This window comes from Typopeltis vanoorti, chromosome 19 (genome assembly GCF_054136105.1).
Source record: "Typopeltis vanoorti isolate ZY-2024b chromosome 19, IOZ_Tvanoo_1.0, whole genome shotgun sequence".
NCBI classification, from domain to species: Eukaryota; Metazoa; Arthropoda; class Arachnida; order Uropygi; family Thelyphonidae; genus Typopeltis; species Typopeltis vanoorti.
The window spans coordinates 44,479,730-44,500,945 of NC_143567.1; the positions used below are offsets into that span (position 1 = coordinate 44,479,730).

A 21,216-nucleotide genomic window follows, 5' to 3' on the forward strand; every position below is an offset into this window, starting at 1 on the left:
AGGAAGATTATCCTCGTATTTAGTGTTGAATACTATAGCTACTCTTCTTTTTCCTGATTGTTATCGCTTGTACATATCATTTTGTATTTGTTGCATAGAAATATGTCACCTATTTTTTGTCCTCTTTTTTTTCAGTCACATTTATTTTCTCGATCTGGTACTTATTCAATTCTTCTGCTAGTTCTATTTCTTTTCAATTGATGCTTCCTGTTTTAATAGCACCAATCTTGAACTCTGTTGATGTTGAGTTGGTATATTTTCCAGGATTTGTGAATAGCTGACTTTTTACTGTTTGGCATGGCTTCCTGGCGAAAACAACTAGGAGCCTTGTTTAACTGGGCAGTGCTCCAGCCTGCCTGAAATTCTGCCATGTTGTACCATCATTTTGTATTATGGTTTAAGCCAGTAAGAATACAATTTGGTCAGCTAAATCTAGAATTATCAGCCCATCCTTATTCGTCCAGTATCCAGATAAACTAATGGAGTGTGCCAGGAGAAGGTGAGGACTGATATTAGGTCAGAAGCCCTGGTTGGTTCTCTGCATTCCTTAAAAGGCTATGTGGAGGTTTTCTTTCAGTTATACAGTTTGACCTTTAAGCACCCCCCCCCTTGCAAAAAAAAAAAATATATATATATATATATATATATATATAATTCATAAAAATAGAAAAGAAAAACCCTTAGCCCATCCACAGAAATTTCCACTTGACTATATTTACTTTTATGTGACTCTCACCTGCAAAAGGTTTACAACCTTTTTGTGGGTGAGAGTCATATAAAAGGAAATAATTATGTGCATAGACTCTGACAGTTCAATTTGAATAGGGAAATTTATAACTGTCATCTTCTGTTGCATCTTAGATTCTGATTTTTCCAGAATATAAGAGCTGAAAGTCCATTTTTATATCTGTTTAGTTTTTAATTAACAGTGCACCAAAAAAAAAAAAAAAAAATGTCTGGCTTACAAAAGAAAAGGGAGAAAAGTAATCAAGGCAATTAATATTGTACAAGGTTTTGCAAATGTTGGAAGTTTTTCAACTTGGTTAGATTATAAATTAAAGATGCCAAGAAATTATATTCTTGGTTTGTCTAGTTCTCCATTTTGATATTTGCCCTCAGCTTGGGCAAATGTTTGCAAGCATAAGCAAACAAAGTTTGCACCTGAAGTAACTTTAGGACTAGGCAACTTGTATGTAGAAGCTAATGACTTTACATCACTTGCCTTACTATCCCATAATACAAAGCACATATCCTTATGGATATGTATAATGCTATGCATTATGAGAAGAGCTGAAGCTGGTCTGGGTAGTGGCTAGCTAACTATCTCAAAAGGTGAGATAACCTAGGTGTTTAATCAGTGGAAAAATAATTCACATTGCTTGTCTAAGAGCGTAACTGTGGTCCTAAGACAATCTGTCAGGAACAAGATTGACATGATCTGAGAAGCCATGTACAAACAGAACTTCCTGTATGCAGCAGTTGATTAAAGTATTTAATGAGAGCTGTTTCCAACCCATATCTCACTGAACTAAGTTCAAGGAATTGAAGAGGATTGGTATTGGCAGTTGTATGCCTATACGGAAACCACTGATTTCTGCGAAGAACTGGAAAATGCGTCTACATTGTGTTGGGCACATTGTGATGGGACGCTGGAAGACTGGATGTCATGTGATCTGGTCTGACATGTCCCAGTGCATGTGGTCTGACATGTCCCAGTGCACCTTATTCTGTATGGACAGTAGGCAGAGAGAGTGTGTGGTGGGAGCCCCATGAAGCAATGAACCCAGCTTTCCTTGTAAACACAAAAGGTTCTGGAGGTTGTGTCATGGTGTGGATCATGTTCTGTTGTTACAGAATGAGTCACCTGATATTGCAGGAAGTTCAGGTATCCTCCAAAGATTATCTGAACATTGTTGCTAATCAAGTCCCCATGCTTCATTGGTGACTTTTTATCCAGCAGGTGCTGGTTGTTTCATGTAAGACATTGCTACTGCCCATCATGCAAGAATTGTTCAGCAGTGGTTCAGTGAGCATGACAATGACTTCTACCATCTTCCCTGGCCATGACAAAGTCCAGCCTGATGTGATGCCAAGTCTGCCAAGATAATTAGTTATTTCATAGTTACAAACAAACAGTTACTGTAATTTGATCATTTAATGTGGAGCAGCTGAACCGTCCTATATTCCTTTTGGAAGTTTATTGAAATTGATATCTATGATGTATGTTATTCATTGCCATCCCATAAATGAGAGGTATTGAGTGACTTGTCATAAAGTATATTTTAACTGTGCTTTGTAGAATTGTATAAGTAATGACATAGTGAATTAAAGTAAAAAAAAGATATGACTCTTTTTTTTACTTTGATTTATTACTGAGCAGAGAATTTGTTATGTTGTCACACTAATCATGCAGTAACAATATTTTTTTAAAAAAATATTTCTTAAAAGTAATATTATCTTACTATTGGATGATATATTAATGGTTAGATAGCATAAGGAATGATATGGACTTGAAATAGGAGAGAAAAATATTGTATAGCACTCTTCTTATTTCTCATTTTTTAAATTATTTAATAATCTACTTTTTTATGTCTTTTAAGGTGGAATCATCTCAGAGTATGATTCGAATTGTAGGCCTCTCAGCTACATTACCCAATTATATAGATGTTGCTCAGTTTCTTCGTGTTAACTACAAAACTGGATTATTTTATTTTGATGGGAGATTTCGACCTGTTCCTTTAAGCCAGACTTTTATTGGAGTTAAAACAGTTAACCCAATTCAACAGCTACAAGATATGGATGATGTTTGCTATGACAAGGTTTCAAGTTTTGTTGACAAAGGTCATCAGGTAAATAGACTTCTGAGCATTGCCTATAAATGTGTTTAATTGAATTATATAAGTCTAATGTCTCAAGCAGTGATCCTTTCCTATTAATTACACTGTATAAATCCAAAATTTGCCTTTAAAGAAAATTTCTAATCACTTTTCTATAGGCAAAAATAAGTGATTTTGATATAACTGTATGAACTGAATACAAAAATGACATCCACATTGTTTCATCATCCATACTTACTTCAAAACATGCCTTTTGTTCATCAGAAGGTACAATCGTTATGTTACATTGAGTCAATTCAAGGTCAGCACTCTCCAAGACATAATGATTGTCATCACATCATGCAACATATGCATACTTCTGTCACACTGAAATAGCCTTGTTTATATGTTGTGCTAATGCTACTATGCACCATAACAGGCAGATATGCATTATGACTGATTTGTATATTAATCATATAGAGAAAGATTTAAGGGGGTGGGTATTCATTTGTTTGCTGATAATGCTAAAATGGGGAAGAAAATGATAAAGGTGACGTAGATATTCTGCAGGATGATATAAATAAATTGTCATTGTATGTGGAAATACCAGTGTTAGCATGGGCGACAGATGGCGTTGGTGTAGTTGGATTGAGGTGGAGACAGAGAGCTATAGAGTAGGTGCCCTCCCTCGATGAGTCTTTGGACTCCCTGGAGGTGTCAAGTAATAATAATAATAATAATAATTGAAAAATTTGGTAAAATAGCATAGAGGATTACTTCAATGTTGAAGAATGCACTAACAAGTAAAGATATGGAGGTTAATATCCCTCTTTGTAAGGTTGTGATTTGGCCACATCTTGACTACTGTGCACAGATTTAGTCATCTGGATTTCTTGGGATCCAGGAGGTGGTGAAGAGGATTCATAGACAGGTGACTAAGCTGGTGACAGGTCTGTGAAATTCTCTCTATGAGGATATTGAAGGTGTGTGGGTTGCAAAGTTCAGTTCATAGCATTAAAAAGAGGGGACATGATAGAAGCTTATAAGTTATTAAAGGGGATTCTATAAGACTGACAAAAGAAAATTTTCAATACATGACGAAAAGAGCAAGACTTAGAGGTCACCCCTGGAAGCCTGAATTTAAGGAGAGGTATGATAGGTATTGTGGGTATAAAGATTAGTATGGGTCTCTGGCAATGAGTTTTCTGACTACATGTAGATACTCATATAATAATAATTAAATTATGTATTATTTAATATATAATAATTATATATTATGCATTATGTAACAGGGGATAAAAGTGCTTCATCCTTCTTTTGTGAAATCGGAAAAATTTTTCTTGCTACTAACTTGGTTTGATGAAAAATATTTTGTTCAGGCTTTAAATGATAATGACAAGACATTAATAGAAGAGATGAAATTGACTTATGTGAAAATGTAGCTTAATGACTACAAAATTTTTCATTCATATTTCACAGCCATTTTCAAATGCCATTGCAGTTAAAGAGAAATAAAAACATGATAACAGTTAAAAAAATAATAGTCGTGTATTAGAGCATGTGATGTTACATTCAAGAGGAGAACTCAGTCTGCAATGCCATTAACCTTTTGAACAGTGAATTAAAAATGCATATCACCAACTGACCGCCTTGCAGTCGGTTGGTGGATTTGAGTGGTGGAGACAGAGTTGTAAAGCAGTTGTCCTCCCTCGATGAGTCTTTGGACTCTCTGGAGGTGTCAAATAATAATATCTCGCCATCTTTGGTAAATAAATACATGAAAATTAAATTGAGAAGGTTGTAAGAGGTTGCATTGCTTCCCCTACAAAAACTCAAAAGCCACTGTAAATTTACAGCTTCACTAGAGTAGTTAACAGCTGATGAACATACTGTATATGTAAACCTATAATGTTTGTGGGGAATGGTGACATGTAACTGCTCAAAAGAGTTAAAGAAAATTCAATTGAAATTACTTTCAAAAAATATAATTTATTAATTTTTTAACACAATAGTTTGACTCAGGATAACTGGAAAGTTATCCTGAGTCAAACCAATTTTTATCAAATTTAAGTTTTAACCAAATTTAAATGGGAATAAGTGCTTAAACTTACCCAGTTTTAGGAAATTATCGTGCTTAATCCCTCTCACTAGAGTGCTAAATGATTCATGATAATTTTTTAAGAGTAATTTCAGTTTAATTTTCTTTGGACTCCATCTGATGTGCACACATGCACACACTGAGAATGGTCATTAAACATAATTAGAAATTTTGCAATCATTACAGTTCATTTTTATTAAAGGGTATTCTATCTCTTCTGTCATTGTTATGTTTCTGCTTACATGCCAATTTTTTTATAATAAGAATGATTGAAAGTTTACAGAAATTAAAGGAAACATTCTCAGAGTAAATGGTGCAAACACTAAATAAGCCCATCTTTAACAAATTCATATGTGGGATAGTTCTTTCAATGAAATCTTAAATTATTTAAAAAAAAAACAGCATTGAAAAGGACTTTCAAAGATTGTTACTACTAGATTTTTATTTTAAAAGTGACAGTTCATTTCTATTATTTTTAATTCTGTTTTTTTTTTTTATATTGGTTACTTACCTGAGAGATAGAAGAACCTATAACACATCAGTGCCATGTTTGAAGTGTAGGTGAGGGTTGCGAAGGGAGAAATCTATTGACATTTTTCTTGTATAGTTGACTGAGAGAAGGGTCATTCTATCTCTTCTGTCATTGTTATGTTTCTGCTTACATGCCAATTTTTTTTATAATAAGAATGGTTGAAAGTTTACAGAAATTAAAGGGAAATTTCTTATAGAAAATGGTGCAAATCAATTACTTTAAGAATTTTTAAGGATTTGTTTGCTGGATGAGTGAAAAGTAGGACCTTAAACACAAAAGTGCCCAGTTTTTTAGAGGATGAGGAAGCTCTTGATGTGTTCATGCCTGAAGAGGTTAGTCTAAGTAGCAAGATCTGATCTTGTCTAGTGAATTGTATTTTACTGAGGGTAAAGGTAGCTGATCTGAGATTTGGAGACCATGTTTTCTCTGCTCCATTGAAGGATGGTATGGAGATCAGCATTTATGGTACTCTTCATAGACAATCTTAAAACTTTGGATGCCTGAGCATTCCACAATTTCTCAAATGAATAGAGCAAGGTGTACTATCATCAGCAAAGCTGTGGATAGGGTTATTGGTAATTGAAAGTAAGGTCATTTATGTATAGGAGAAGAGGGTAGATGATAAACAGAGGACTCCTTCACTGGTGAAGAAGCTTGAGGAAAGGGGCACCATCAACCATGATATGCAGTGAATGACCATAGAGAAAACTTGCTATCTTTTTGGATTTTGCAAAGGCATTTGACAGGGTGCCACATGATAAGCTGATATTTAAGTTACAGCACATGGGTTTAGATGTCAGGTTAGTCACCGGGATTCAGGATTGGCTGTCTGATGGGTAACAGAGAGTTGTGTATGGTGGGGCAATATCAAGGAAGCAGACGATTATAAGTGGGGTTCCACAGAGCTCAGTACTGGAACCTGTATTGTTTAACCTTTATATCAATGACATTGTCATTGGATTGCAAGGGGATATTCAGTTGTTTGCAGATGATGTGAAGCTGGGAAAGGTTATTAGTAATAGTACAGATGTGGCAGCCCTGCAAGAGGATTTGATTGAATGTGGAGGGTGTCGGTTTAATGCAGCAAAATGTAGTGTTGAAGTTTGGGATACATCCATGGGAGGCTGCATACTCGATTGGAGGAGCTGTACTGGAGGAAGTAGGGGAGATGAGATCTGGGGTGATGATTGATAGAAAACTGAAATTCAGGGGCATATTGCAAAGGTGGTGAAGGTAACCCAGAGGATTGCTGCAATATGGAGGAGGACACTGACCTGCAGAGATACAAGAGTTATCATTCCGTTGTATAAGACTTTGATCAGACCACACTTAGACTATTGTTCTCAAATTTGGTCTCCAGGATTTGAAGGGGATAAATTAACTGTGGAAAGTGTGCAGAGGCAGATAACAAAGATAGTTTCAGGACTGTACAATGTTGATTATGAGGATCAGCTGAGTGAACATGGACTGCAGAGTTTGGTGGATAGAAGAAGGAGAGGTATATGATCGAGACTTTTAAACTGTTGAGAGGCAGTTACAGGGTGGGCACTGGGAAGTTCTTTCGCTTGGTGGAGCAGTGGGAAGGAGCGATGACCAAGGGGCCATCCCTGGAAAGTATGAAAGGAAGCTGTGAGCAAGAGGGTGAGGAGTGGTTTCTTTGCTTGGAGGATGGTAGAACTGTGGAATGCATTGCTTGATAGAGTGGTGAGAGCAAGAACAGTCAATGAGTTCAAGGAGTGGTATGATAGACTTTGTGTTTCCTAGGAGCGACCTCCTTCGATGAGTCTCTTGACTCCATAGAGGCCTGAATAATAATAATAATAATAATAATAATAATAATAATAATAATAATGTAATTACACCAAAGGATGGTAATTTACTGAGTAGTCCTTTATTCCAGACATAAGCAGATACTCTGAAATTGTCAAGAGCTATAACTTGCTTCCTCCAAACCTTTTTATGGCAAGTGTTCATTGATAGTGATAGATTAAGAGGTCAATAATCAGACAATGGAAAGAAAGAGTAGAAGTGTTTAGAAGTTGTCCCCACTTAGTACCTTTCTAGTAACTGCTGAAGGGAGGACATTCCTTGATAGGGGAAATGCACAGATTGTAATCTGAGTTATCAAGAGAAGAGGAGACCTCTGCAGTATATCTATGCAGAAAACTGGTTAATAAAAGATACCCCCCCCCCTCCACTTTCTCAAAGATATTGAGAGAGTGGAGAGATTTCAGGTTTTTGGGTTACTAGAGATAAGATTTGCATTTGGTCATTGCTCATTGAAAATACTTTCTCATCTTTTCAGCTTTGTCAGTAGTGTTGGAAAAAAGGAAGATAGTTGGAGTTGTGGACATTAATGTCACTTAGGAATGTGACTTCACTATTTGGATCGAGATTTCTCAAGTACAAAGATTGAGATGATGACAGGCCTACAAATTGGTGGGAAAACAATTTCCTGATGTGTCTAAATTTTTAAATGAAAATATGAAAATGCTGCTTGGTATATCTGTATGGAATCATAGACCCATAGAGAGAATGCTGGGAACATTTGCAAAAGTGTAATCGTAACACATTTTGTGCAAACAGTAATTATTAATGCATTCTTTCTTAGTCCACTCAGTCATCATAAGAAAATATCATATAACACTTGAATTTCAGAAATATAATACAATACTTAAATTTTAGAAATATCGTAAAACACTCACCCTGTTGGGTAAGCGTTACACTGAAAGATTGACATTGCATTTGCAGGTAAGATTTTTTTAATATATAATAAAAATATCTTTTATGGACAGTATTATACTCTTATTTAAAGTAACTTTTAATGTCCAAATTTAACCTACTATAACTTGCTAAATTGAATATTCTTGGTTCACCTTACCACTTTTATTTGATAGCGGTATTCAAAAGGGCACAGCCTACCAGATTTGAAGCACTAAATCAAAACTTAAAAAAAAACTGGACCACTTATAAAAAGTAACAAAAAAATGTCCCAAATGTGTTTGCCTCCCCCTCTCTTCTGTAGACACATGTACAGGTTACATTGTTTACCTAATTTCAAATGGAACTTTCTTATGTTCCTGAAGGTCTCCTGAATAATTAGTGCAATCAGGCTAAAATGAGCTATGGGGGGAGATATCTTCTTCTTCATTTACAGATGTAATTATCTGTAAATATCTGAAAGATATTTACAGATCATTACATCTTTTAACCATTTTGACCAAATTTAGAGTACAATTGTTTCTTATGTTTTTTAAGGTTCTCTAATAAATTTTAAATAATGGATAGGGATGGGATGTTAAGGAAGGAAAACAATGTAAAATGCTGCAAATACTGCTAGAAGTAGCACTATTCTACTAATTTTAACCAGTTATTCCTCAACTATTTTTACCTTAAAGAATAAAAAATAATTTCATTTTAAAAAAAAAGCATCTCACATATTAAAAATTGAACCAGGTACTACTGATAATTCAGGAGGCTGGCCACAATTTAGAAGATAATCGGCTGGCATTATTGTATTAATTATTGAGAATGTAAATTCACCTTTGAAATCCAAGGAATATCATAATAGTGGTTATGATATTCCTTATTAGTCGAGTAGATGCTTTTAAATTGAATTATTTAAAAGAGGTAGGGAAAATATTAGATATAAGGTTATTTGTTTAATTACACATCTTCTAATGTTTCGAAAGAAACTCATGAAAAGTTGATAACATATAATGCACTAAAGTGACAACTTTCAAATAATTATATTTTAGAATATCACATTAGCGTTTACAAGCAAAAATTCTGTTTGATATATGAATTCCATCTTAAAAATACCACATTATTTGAGATATGTAATTTTTTTGTTATTATTTTAAATTATTTGAGAATTTAGTTAATTCTCAGTATGTAATCATGAATATTTTTGCAAAATGTAATTGTTGCAAGCCATATTAGAAAAGAGTTACTCAAAGAGTAACTCTTTACTAATATGACATAGTTATCCTTTATAAAATTTTTATAGGTGATGGTATTTGTGCATGCTCGGAATGCTACTCTCCGAACTGCCACTGTTTTAAAAGATATAGCTTTAAATAGAGGACATATTCATATCTTTCAACCAGAACAGAATCCACAGTATGGTGCAGCAGAGAAGCAGGTATTAATTACTATATTTATTAATGATTTTAATTGTTTAGTATGCCTTTTCATTTACCATTCAAGTATTTAAGTATAATATTCAAATAATTTTAATTTTAATTATCTTGAAAAAAAAACTCTGATTTGTTTGTCCTATTTTGAAAGATAAACATGGTGTTCTTTAGAAACAATAGAAAGTGACATATTGTGATCTCTGCTGGAATCTCAGTAAAATTTCCTGTAGCTTGGATATTTTTTAAAAAACTATTAATGGAGCATATGGCAAGAAATAATTATCTTTATGTAAAAGTTAGTCATTTCCATTTTATATCAGAGTAATAAAAAAAAATGAAAACAAAGCACTTAAGCACTGCTGTAACATACTATGGAAAAGTCTTAGCTGAAGGCCGATAGCAGCAGCGCTAATTTGTACTCATTATTGCAAGTTGAATTTACATTGTGTTCATAACGTCTGTTTTGGAATTTTCATATGCTGAATACAGAAACAGATAGTAAAATAGTCTCTCAGATATGTAACATCGTCTGTGTATGTTATCACCTTTGATTTAATTCTGTGTGTGTGTGTGTGGAGGGGGGGGGGGGGCTAATAAATGGCCTGTTGTGATGTCATAATTTTGGCAGCATAGGTATTTGTGAGTTCTTCAAGGTGATGTTAACAGATCTCCCTGTCTGTCCAAAGTAGATTAAGTTGCAAGCACAAAGCAATTTTTATACAGTCCTTGATGTGGTAAAGTATACAGTCTGTCTGTTTGTTGAAGAATGAATAAGGGTCATCAGTTTGATGTGTGGTTTTAAGAGGTATGAAGATTATATTTATCTAACACTTTATCTCTCTTTTCAGATATTTCATTGTTATAGAGGATAGAAATAGTTTTGCAGTGATCATAATTATATATATATATATCAAGGGAGGGAGAGAGAGAGAGAGAGAGAAAGGAATGAAAGTAAGCAGTATTTTATCTGTTTTACAGTGATGATAGCCATTATAGTATTGTGTAGATGATCAAGTTCTGAGGCAAGAGCTGTCATTGGAACAAATAACCCTATCTCTGTAGAGTGTTTTAAGGATACATTGCTCGAATGGGTGATGAGGATACATTGCTCTGAATGGGTGTTTTTGTGTACATGCATGCACGTGTGTGTGTTTGTGTGGTATTTTCTGTAAACAGACCAAAAAAAAAAACATGACCCTACTTCAGGCAGTTATTTGATTGTTTTTCTATAGTGAAGTGTATTTTAAGATGTTGGCTGTTTAAATGTACTAAATTGTATCTACCGTATTTGCCGGCATATAAGACACACTTTTTTTCTTTGAAAATAAGTCTGTAAAACAGGGTGCGTCTTATATGCCGATACTCAGTTTTTTTATTACTTTCATTTGTGGAAATTTTCTCTGTTCCGAGTTATGCGATTTCTTTCTTGCGGTGTGCGTGAGAGCATTCCACTTACGTAGAATTCAGTGGATGTGCATGTGCTGTCATTGACGATCACAGCTGTTAAATCACAGATCTGCCGTTAAATTTTCTCTAAATTTCTTGGCAAATTATGGCTGAAAAACATCGATATTGCTGCAATATTGCATACAAGCTATGTGTGGTTGCGTATGCTAAAGAACATGGAAACAGGGAGAGAGGCATTTCGGGCCACCCAACTGAGAAAATGATAAGAACTTGGGGGGGGGGGGGATCAGGAAGAGTAGCAACTCACAGTAAACATAACCTACGAAGTGGAAATGCAAAATGGCCAGAACTTGAGGCAGAACTGAATACTTGGATTTTAGACCACAGAAAAGATGGACTTTCAGTGTCTACAAAAATGATTATTCATCAAGCGAAAGCGATAGCCACTAACAGAGGGATCGCCAACTTTACTGGATCAACATCATGGCGTTCAAGATTCATGAAGAGAAACCAGCTATGTATGCAGACCAAAACAAAAATATCACAAAAGGTGCCAGCTGAATATGAAGAAAAAATTTAATTTCATCGATTCGTCATTAGTTAAATTAGGTATTTGAAAGTAGACCTACTTATTATTTTATATTTGAAAATATAAAATAACTGTAAATTCATTATAATATTCAGTGATAAAGTGTTTTTCCAAAAAAATGTGTATAAAAAAGGGGGTGCATCTTATACGCCGGCAAATACGGTGATTTTCCTGAGGATGGGATGGGAACTAGATGGGATGCCCCTCACACAATTGGCTTTGTGTGAGGGGCATCCCATCTAGTTATTTGAATATTTTTCTTTTCCATGTAATATGACCAGTATGAATTTGAATAATTCACTTTTATTCAACAGTGTTGTTTGTGCTCTGCTGCTGCTGCTACTACTTGGAAATCCAGCAAAACATCAGTATCTTAACAAATTATCCAATTTATTTTGTTCTTATTGTAAACTTTTAGTGCCTTGGCTAACTCAAACTTTTCAAACATTCTAAACCTTTAAACAATCTTGCCTACTCACAGCATCAATTTGTGATAGATTTTGTAATCTCTTATGTTATACAGGGTGTTCGGGATAAATTTGACATATTTATAATTAATTATATTTTTCCGTAAGTTACATGTATTAACACACACTTCTCTTCATTTAAAAGTTTGGACCCTTCTTCATTCATATACAAGATGTCAGAAAGGATGGATAGCTGGAACCCACCTGAATCATGGAAGAGAATAACTTGTATCATGATGATTCGTGCCCGCCATCAAAATAAGGATATTACGACTGCTGCCCAATGCTCCCTGAATACAGTAAAAACAATCAGGCATGAACTAGAGACTTGCAATGGTGACTACGAGGATGTAGCAAGAAGAAAGATCCCTAGCAGACGATCTGATTGCGTTCGTACAGCAGAATTCCTCGCAAATCTGCAGGAACAGGTGTTGAAGAACCCTGCATTGGAATTCGGGCTTTGTTCGTGGAGTTGCTAACTGTAGTCAAGCCCTGGATAACAAGGGTAGCCAATGGTAGGCCGTATGTATGGCAGCAGGATTCGGCCCCTTGCCACACCTCTGGGAAAAGTCAAAAATGGTTGTCTGAAAATTTCTACGACTTCACCAGTCCAAATGTTTGGCCTCCAAACTCCCCAGACCTTAACCCCATGGATTATTTTGTATGGGGCGCAGTTGAAAAAGACACCAATCGCACTTCCAGTAATACAAAAGCCCAGTTAATGGATAAAATTAAAACAGTTTTTGCGGCCCTTCCCAGGGAGACTGTAGCATCAGCTTGTTCGAGGTTCCGAAGCAGAATTGAAGCTGTGATCGATGCTAATGGTGGTTATTTTGAGTAAATCTTGTTGATAGTATTGTAATTAACTCTGCCTGTAATGTTTTTTGTCAGTTCATTAAATTTAATAGATACAAAGAAGATTTTCTTTTTCCTTACGAAACTGTCAAATTTATCCCGAACACCCTGTATGTAAGAGGCTGTAGTGGGTGCTATTGTCCCAGTGCACACCCTGTCTTTGCCTTCTGGGCCATTAAAAATCTCTGGAATGCTAAGAATTTGATCTCCTGCACTATCTGCATGTCTGTTCAAAGGACTCAAAGGTGTCTGTATTTGTGACCCCACATTCAGCTATTTGTGTTTTGTTATGTTTTAAGGCAGCACCGTCATATTGTGACATGCTGCCTTAAACCACCCTATGCAGTCACTAAGGATTAATTACCTGAGATAGCAAGTCATGGAATGTACCAGGGGTTTTTAAGAGTGCAAGAGCTAGTAATTGCATCAGAGAATTCTTGTATAACCAAGATGACTACATTGCCCACCAGTTGGTGAGAGTGATCATATGGTCTTGACCTGGGAGGTGGCTAAATGTGTGGAATTTTCAGTTAAGAGGGGGGGGGGGGTATATGTAGAATTACAGGGCTGTAAGTATGACAAACTTGGAAGATTGCTTGATGGCATTAGAAACTACAAGGGCTGGATGTTGATAGTGTATGGGAGGTGATAAAGGAGTAATTGAGGGAAGTAATAGCAGAGGAGTGATTATTATGGTACGAAAGGCAAAGTCAGATTATGAGAGGAAATTAGCAGTGACGGCCAAAGGTAATCCCAGAGGGTTTGTTTGGTATGTTGCAAGTAAAAGAAAGAATGATTATAAAATAGTAATTTTAATGAATGTATAACTAGAGTCTGGAGAATAAATCAAGTGGGAATTAAATAGATGAATAGCATCATTAAGCAAAAGTCACAAAAAGAAAAGTGTGGAGGGAATTCAAAGAGAAGGATGACCAGTATGGTAAGAAACAAAAGTATAGTCCAAAGGTAATTCCAGAGAGTTCGTTCAGTATGTTGCAAGTAAAAAGGAAGAATGATAATGGGAGAATAATTTTAATGAATGCCAATGATAAGGAGGTAATCGAAATAGACAAAATAGTAGAATTACTAAGTGAGCACTTTGCAAGAGTATATCATTCAGGTAGAGTAACAAGAGAGGCAAAGGCTTATATGGAAACTGAGGTAAATGAACTGGATATGCATAGCATATTACAGAATCTTGATGTGAATAAAAGTATGGAATTAGATGGTATAGCAGCTTGAATTTTATGAGCAGGTGCTAGGGAATTGGCACTGCTTTTGACCACATTGTTTAATTTAAGTTTCATCTATGGGTTAGTCCTATGGGGATGGAAAGAAGGAAAAATAGTTCCAATGCATAAACAAGGCTCCTGAAGTAGTAAATTACCAACTGATCAGCATCTTACAGGTCGTGGTCAAGGTATTGGAGAAGTTTGTTAAGAGGAAAAGTACAGAAATGGGTAGACAGGAGCGGGATTCTATGTAGAGAGTAATATGATTTTTAAAGATAACTTACCTTTTATAATATAATGACATGTGAGTTGGATAATGGATTTACATACTGCTGAACTTTGCAAAAGCTTTTGACAGAATACTGCATGGAATTCTAATCATTAAATTACAGCACATGGGAATGGATATAAAGTTGATGAAGTGGATAAGAGGTTGATGGAGATGTATCCTTGGAAATTGTGCAAGAGTGTAGTTAGCAAGGATGTGACGACTAGATTTTTTGCTTGGTGAGTGGTGAAAGTGGTTGATGGAGAGATACTAGACAGTAGTTTATTCATGAGTTCCTAGAGTTCAGTGAAATGTCTGTAACTGTACTTCAGGAAATCAATAAAGCCAAGGATTTTGGGGTGTTAGTGGATAGGGAGTTGAAGTTTAGAGGGCATATTGCAAAAGTAGCTAAAACAGCTCTTCGGATTACTTGGTTACTGAAGAACATCCTGAAGAGCAGAGATAAGCAGGTTATTATACTTCTTTAATAGGGCCTTGGTTAGACCAGGCCCAAAGAGAATGGGGAGATAAGATTCCCCAGGCCTACGATTTTTAACAGCTTGGAAACCCTTTTTTTTTTTTTTTTTTTTTTTTTCACTTCAGAGGGGCCCAGTAAGTTTTTTTTCTCCAGACCCAGTGTTAGCTGTTATGCCTCTGGGTAAGATTCCATCTTGATTACCAGGCCCAGATCTTATAACCTGGGATTCTTTTAAATGAGAAGGAGGTGGAGAGAATCCAGAGGCAAGGGACCAAGATAGTGGAAGGCACCTTATGAAGATAGGTTAAAGATTTGTGGGTTACAGAAATTGGTTGACTGGCAGAAAAGGGTGATATGATTGAGACATACAAATTACTGAAGGTTGAAGGAAAATTTTCAGAACAGCCTTGGAAATTGTGCAAGAGTGTAGTTAGCAAACATGTGAGGACTAGATTTTTTGTTTGAAGAGTGGTGAATGAGTGGAATAGGTTGCCAGAGACTTAAATGGACAAAACATATAGAATACCTACATACCAAATTCCGCATCATTGCAGCAAAACTCTTCCAAGTGAAAGACTCTTCCAAGTGTAAAAAAAAACCCTCATATATCAACTATGATATATGAGGTTTTTATTACAGTATTTGCGAATCACTATTGAAGCATGGTATAACAGTCTGCGCAAACACTTCAACAGCCATCCAACCAAATTAGAAATATTATGTAGGAAAATTGTTTCAACAGTGCTTTGGAGATTTCATATACACCAGCCAATAACTGAACCGCTTATTTCAATACAAAAAATCCTGAGCATTAAAAACCTGAAACGCTGCATAATGTTACGAAGGAATTGCTTCAACAACACCTATTGTAACAACAGAGATACATATCGCATAACACAACCCATCAGCAACTCATATGGTTCTGCAATGAACTCACATCACATCACATCTCATACCCATGATACTCAGCAATCTATTACATTTAAAACACATAGCCTAATACAGAACATCAAAATGCAAAGTGTAGAAGCTATACCAACACAGTTCATATAGCATTAACATTCATATACACTTCACAAATCACAAAATGCAGCATCCAATGCCTAAAACATCCATAAAAAGTACCAAACATAAATAGTGTATGCTATTCCCACTCTCTTCATAAAAAGCTAACCCTAGCTTTGAAGTCAGTGGGATTAGCCTGCCTCAGCACAGCTTAATCAAATCTTGTAATCACCATTATCATAGTTGTTATTAATATTGATATTATTCACTTAGCACTGAACTGAACTCTTTGAACAGACTGCAATGTGTTAACTATATAACTGTAAATAGCCTGAATTATGATAATCATCTCTCTGTGAAATGTATATTTATAAAAAAAAATAAATATATTCAGAATTGTACACTTAATCCCTGTATTGATGAAAAAAATGTAAAAACTATATCTTAGTTGTATGCAAAACATACAATGTATGCAAGATGAAGATAAAGTGATGGTTTTTATATAGGATTATGAATAACAAGTATTTGTTTTGCACATATGTGCAATGTATATATTGTAATGATATGTATAACTTATGAAGATTAAATAACTATTTTGTTAAAAAAACCTTATTATTAATAATTAAATGTATTAATTCTGCTTACTATAACAAAAACGATGTACTCATCAATGAAGCTTTTGTATCATGGTATTAAAATAAAAGTGTAATTATTCTCAAAAAAAAATTATCTGAGGTCTCCAGGGAGTCAAGGACTCTTTGAAGGAGGCTATACATCAGCCAGACTAGGCTATCATACCTTCCCTTAACTCATTCACACTAGATGCATTCACTACTTCAACAGGCAAACTATTCCTCTCACTTACTGCTCTATGAGAGAAAAATCTAGCTTTTTCTGAGAAAGAAAAATCATCTTTCTCCCCACTTTCCATATATATATAATGTAAAATTTCATCAGATGATGTCTTATGACACCTATTCAGAAGTTTATAGACAGATTACCTCTCTTTCTCTTGTTAACCAGAGTCTATAGTCCACCTACTCGTAATCTGTCTTCGTAATCTAAATTCCATAATCCCAATACGAGGGTGGTCTGAAAAGTTCTTGGCCTAACAATGAAAAAACGAATTTATAATTTCAAACTTATTTTTCAACATAATCTCCTTTAAGACATACATTTATTCCAGTGATGCTGCAGGACTATTATCCCGACCCTGTAGTGGTTCTCAGTAAGATCTGCAAAATACCCCTCTACAGCTGCAATCACTTCTTGATTCAAAGAAAAACGCTGACAGTGAGGAATAGTTTTGGGAAGAGATAGAAGTCAGAGGGAGCCAAATCTGGGGAATAGGATGGATGTTCCAACAATTCATAGTGCAGATCCCTTAATTTTCCCATTGCCAAAATACCTTTGTGGGCAGGTGCATTGTCCTGATGAAAGATGATTTTTTTCTTCTGCAAACTGGGTTTTTTCTCATGAATTTTTTCATCTAGTCTGGTTAAAAGATCCGAATAATATTTCCCGGTTATTGTTTTACCCTTTTCAAGATAATTAATAAACAAAATGCCTTTAGCATCCCAAAACACCGATGTCATGACCTTTCCTGCTGATGGAATCCACTTTATCTTCTTTGGAACTGAACAACTGGCTTCTGTCCACAGTTTTGAATGCTGTTTGAATTCTGGTGTGTAATAGTGAATCCAAGTCTCATCCATAGTAATAAATCAATGCACAAAATCAGTTTTGTTCTTGTTAAAACACTCCAAGCACTGTACACAGAGAGTTTCATGTGAGTGCGTTTTTTATCTGCTGTGAGCAAGCGCAGCACCCATCTTACGCAAAGCTTTTCATTAGCAATTCTTCATGTAAAATATATCCTACATCTTCTTTTGAAATGCCTATAGCCTCAGCAATTTCATGCATTTTGACTCGGTGATCATCCAATACCATATCGTGCACTTGATCAATGATTTCTAATGTTGTTACACTTTTTGAACATTCCTTCACGTGGATCATCTTCAAGGCTGGTACAGCCATGTTTAAACGCGGCAGCCAATTTTTTAATTGTCGAAAACAAAGAAGAGTGCCCATACACTTTTATGAACTTCAAATGAATTTCTTTTGGCATTAAACCTTCTTTTACAAAGAATTTTATAACAAAGAATTGATAGAATGACTCTTGCAATTTCACATGGATGCTTATGACAGATGTACCAACTTAGGGGAAAAAAAAAAATCTTGCCTTCTGTGGTCGAGGCTGAGAACCTTTCAGACCATCCTCATATAATCTTTGTAACTCTTCTTTTCATCATTTCCACAGCTTCTTTATCTCCCCTTCTAACCCATGATATGAAATCTGCAGACAATAGTCCAAGTGCTGTCTTATCAGTGCCTTGTAAGGAGGCAAAGTGACTTCCTTATCCTTACATGTGAAGGTGTACTTCGATATCACAATTATTCTCACCTTTGCACTTGAAATTCATATCCACAGTTATGCTAAGATCCCAAGCCTCATCAGTTTCTTGTAGTAGTATATAACCCTACTAATATATATGCTATCACGCCAAAGTGCAAACCAACATTGAACTGACAGCATTTTCATTTGCCCAAATTTCCAGCCTATTCAAATCATTTTGTTAAGTGCTGAATATCAGGAACATCTCGGACTGCCCTATCTATCTTTGCATCATCGGCAAACAATTGAACATCTTCTATTAGATCCTTCCTAATGTCATTAATGTACAGATTGAATAACAATGGTTCAAGGACTGAACCTTGGGGTACACCACTGATCACCTTAAATCTAGCGAATTCACACCTACTATATACCAATTTTTGATACCTGTCTGTCAACCATCCACTTATTGAAGTTAAGAGTTTATATTCCAAACTCACATTCTCCAGTTTATGCAACAGTCTTTCATCTGGTATCCTATCGAATGGCTTAGCAAAATTCAACAGTATCATAGTACATCCATGGCTTTTATCCAACTCGGCTGTAACATTGTTGTAAAATATGAGCAAATTGTTAAAACTTGACCTCCATTTTGGAAACCTGTGCTGTTCATCACAGAGTATAGCTTGTCTGTCTACCCATTTCTGTATGCAAGTTCTTACCAACTTCTCTAAAATCTTCACCACAACACCAGAGATGTTGATACATCAGTAGTTAGACACCATTGGTTTTTGCACCAACTTTGAATTAGTTATGAATCAGTTACTATTATATTCTTATTTGATATAGTATAGTCACTGAAACTTTTTTTCTTATTATTGTATTAAGAAGAAGAAAACATGTTTCTTGATTTTGGTGATACTGAGTAACTTATTTGAAATTATCAGTTTTATCCGTGAAAAGTTCAAGCCAACATGTTAGCACTCAATTGCACTTTGTTACTTCCTGTAAATGATGTACATGTACACTTCTTTCTCCTTTGATTTTGTACTGGACTCTGTTCCTCATTTGATTCTCTTCACATGATTTTATAAAATTTGACTACTACAAACCTAACCTATTCCTCCATAGCTCAGTCAGTATCAGTGATGTTTTGATTGTTAAAAACTTGGGTTTGAATCCTGATTAAGATGTAGAGAACCTTTATAAGGTTTTTTCATCTGAAGGGGAGTTAGCTTTTCTCATATGAGGTGACAAGGTTTCCCCTCTCAGAAACTCAGTTTTTTTTTTCATCCTTTAAAAAAGGTGAATTATCCAGAAGAACACATGCCATTTATGGACATAATATACTGGCTTTGTAGCCTTACCTGCTTTGACTGTAATTTCCAACACCTATAATGTAACCTACTAGTCTTTCTACCTCAAGAGATTCAGATCTGGTAACCTACTAGTCTTTCTACCTCAAGTGATTCAGATCTGATAATAACTCACCACTGTATTTGAAATCTTTGGTGTGGTCAGTTGCTTTTTTTTTGGTACATTTGGTACAGTAATTAATGATGCATTTAACATTAATCAGGAATAGAAAAACAAAATTAGTGGTACTAAACATATTATTCATATTAATTAAAATATTTAAAAATATATAAAATATACTTGCAATTAAAATATAAAGTACAGAATTTCAGCTACTGAACTTCTTAAAACATTAGAACATGGAGTCATTTTGGGGGGTAAAAGAAGATCAATGTTGGATTTTTGAAACATTTATTTTGCTTTACTGTTTTATATCCTCATTATAAGGCCTGGTGAAATTAATCATAATGCAAAGTCTTTTATATTTCAGTAGTACTTTCTCTATATGAAAAATTACTTGCATTGAATTGTTTAGAAATATGTTCCTTTCTAAAAGGACCGCTACCATTTAATTTTTCGCTATCACTTATATGAATTAAAAGGTAGGTATGCAAAATTAATCTCACTATTTTTTCTCACGCCCTTCAATTTGTAGATGATGAGATCTCGTAATAAATATCTTCAAGAATTATTTTCCTATGGATTTGCCATTCATCATGCTGGAATGCTCCGTACTGACAGAAATTTAGTGGAAAAATACTTCAGTGAAGGATTAATAAAAGTTTTAGTATGCACATCAACATTAGCTTGGGGAGTCAACTTGCCTGCTCATGCAGTTATAATTAAGGTAAGACTATAGCAGCACACTAAATACTATTATATATAATCTTTGTGTAGGTGATTTGTTGCAGGAGATCCATTGTAACCCTGAATATTTGCTTCAAAGCCCTAAGCTTATGCAAGAATATGAATAATTGTGAATTCTCCTACAGAAAGAATGATCTCTAGGTAGAAACTCCTTCTCCTCAAAAAAATTTTTTAGGGTTTCTCTGCATGTTTCAGCACTCTCTGATATTAGTATTTGTTACTCTTTGAAGAGAATTCTGTAAACTGTGTAAATTCTATAAATTATGCACTTACATCAGAAGACTTTGGTATTAACTTTGGTTTTTAACCATTGGTACTTATACCATATATTTATACCATTGGTACATTTGGTACTTAACCATTTCTTGAAGATATCAGTGTTGTGATGTGATATGCAAAAGCATGAGACCAATATTACCCCATCTTTTTGCATATTTAGAGAAATAGTAAAAGCAAAGTTACGAAAGAATTAGTATTGATTGTAACTAATACATCTCAACCCAATTTTCTATACTACTGTTCTATTAACTGCAAACAAAATATATTGAGTGTTTCCAAGTGTTAGTAGTGAGACTCATCCTTTCAGAACCATTTTGTGTGTGTGTGTGTGAAAATCTATGAAGTTCATCTCATTGCTCCAATTTTTTTTACCCACATTCATTAGCATAACACATTCTTATCATAACACTGCTGGGAATAGCTGTGTAGTTTT

General features: G+C 35.0%; 1 protein-coding gene across 4 annotated transcripts in view; it reads left to right on the forward strand.

Moving 5' to 3' along the window:
* Positions 1–21,216, forward strand: part of obe (activating signal cointegrator 1 complex subunit obelus) — a 596,544-nt gene that overhangs the window by 204,261 nt on the left and 371,067 nt on the right. For all 4 annotated transcript variants that reach the window (XM_090409638.1, XM_090409636.1, XM_090409637.1 and 1 more), the window contains 3 exons: positions 2,601–2,849; positions 9,456–9,590; positions 20,293–20,484. In XM_090409638.1, coding sequence (XP_090265764.1) covers positions 2,601–2,849; positions 9,456–9,590; positions 20,293–20,484 — 576 coding nt within the window. The remainder of the gene's footprint in view (positions 1–2,600; positions 2,850–9,455; positions 9,591–20,292; positions 20,485–21,216) is intronic.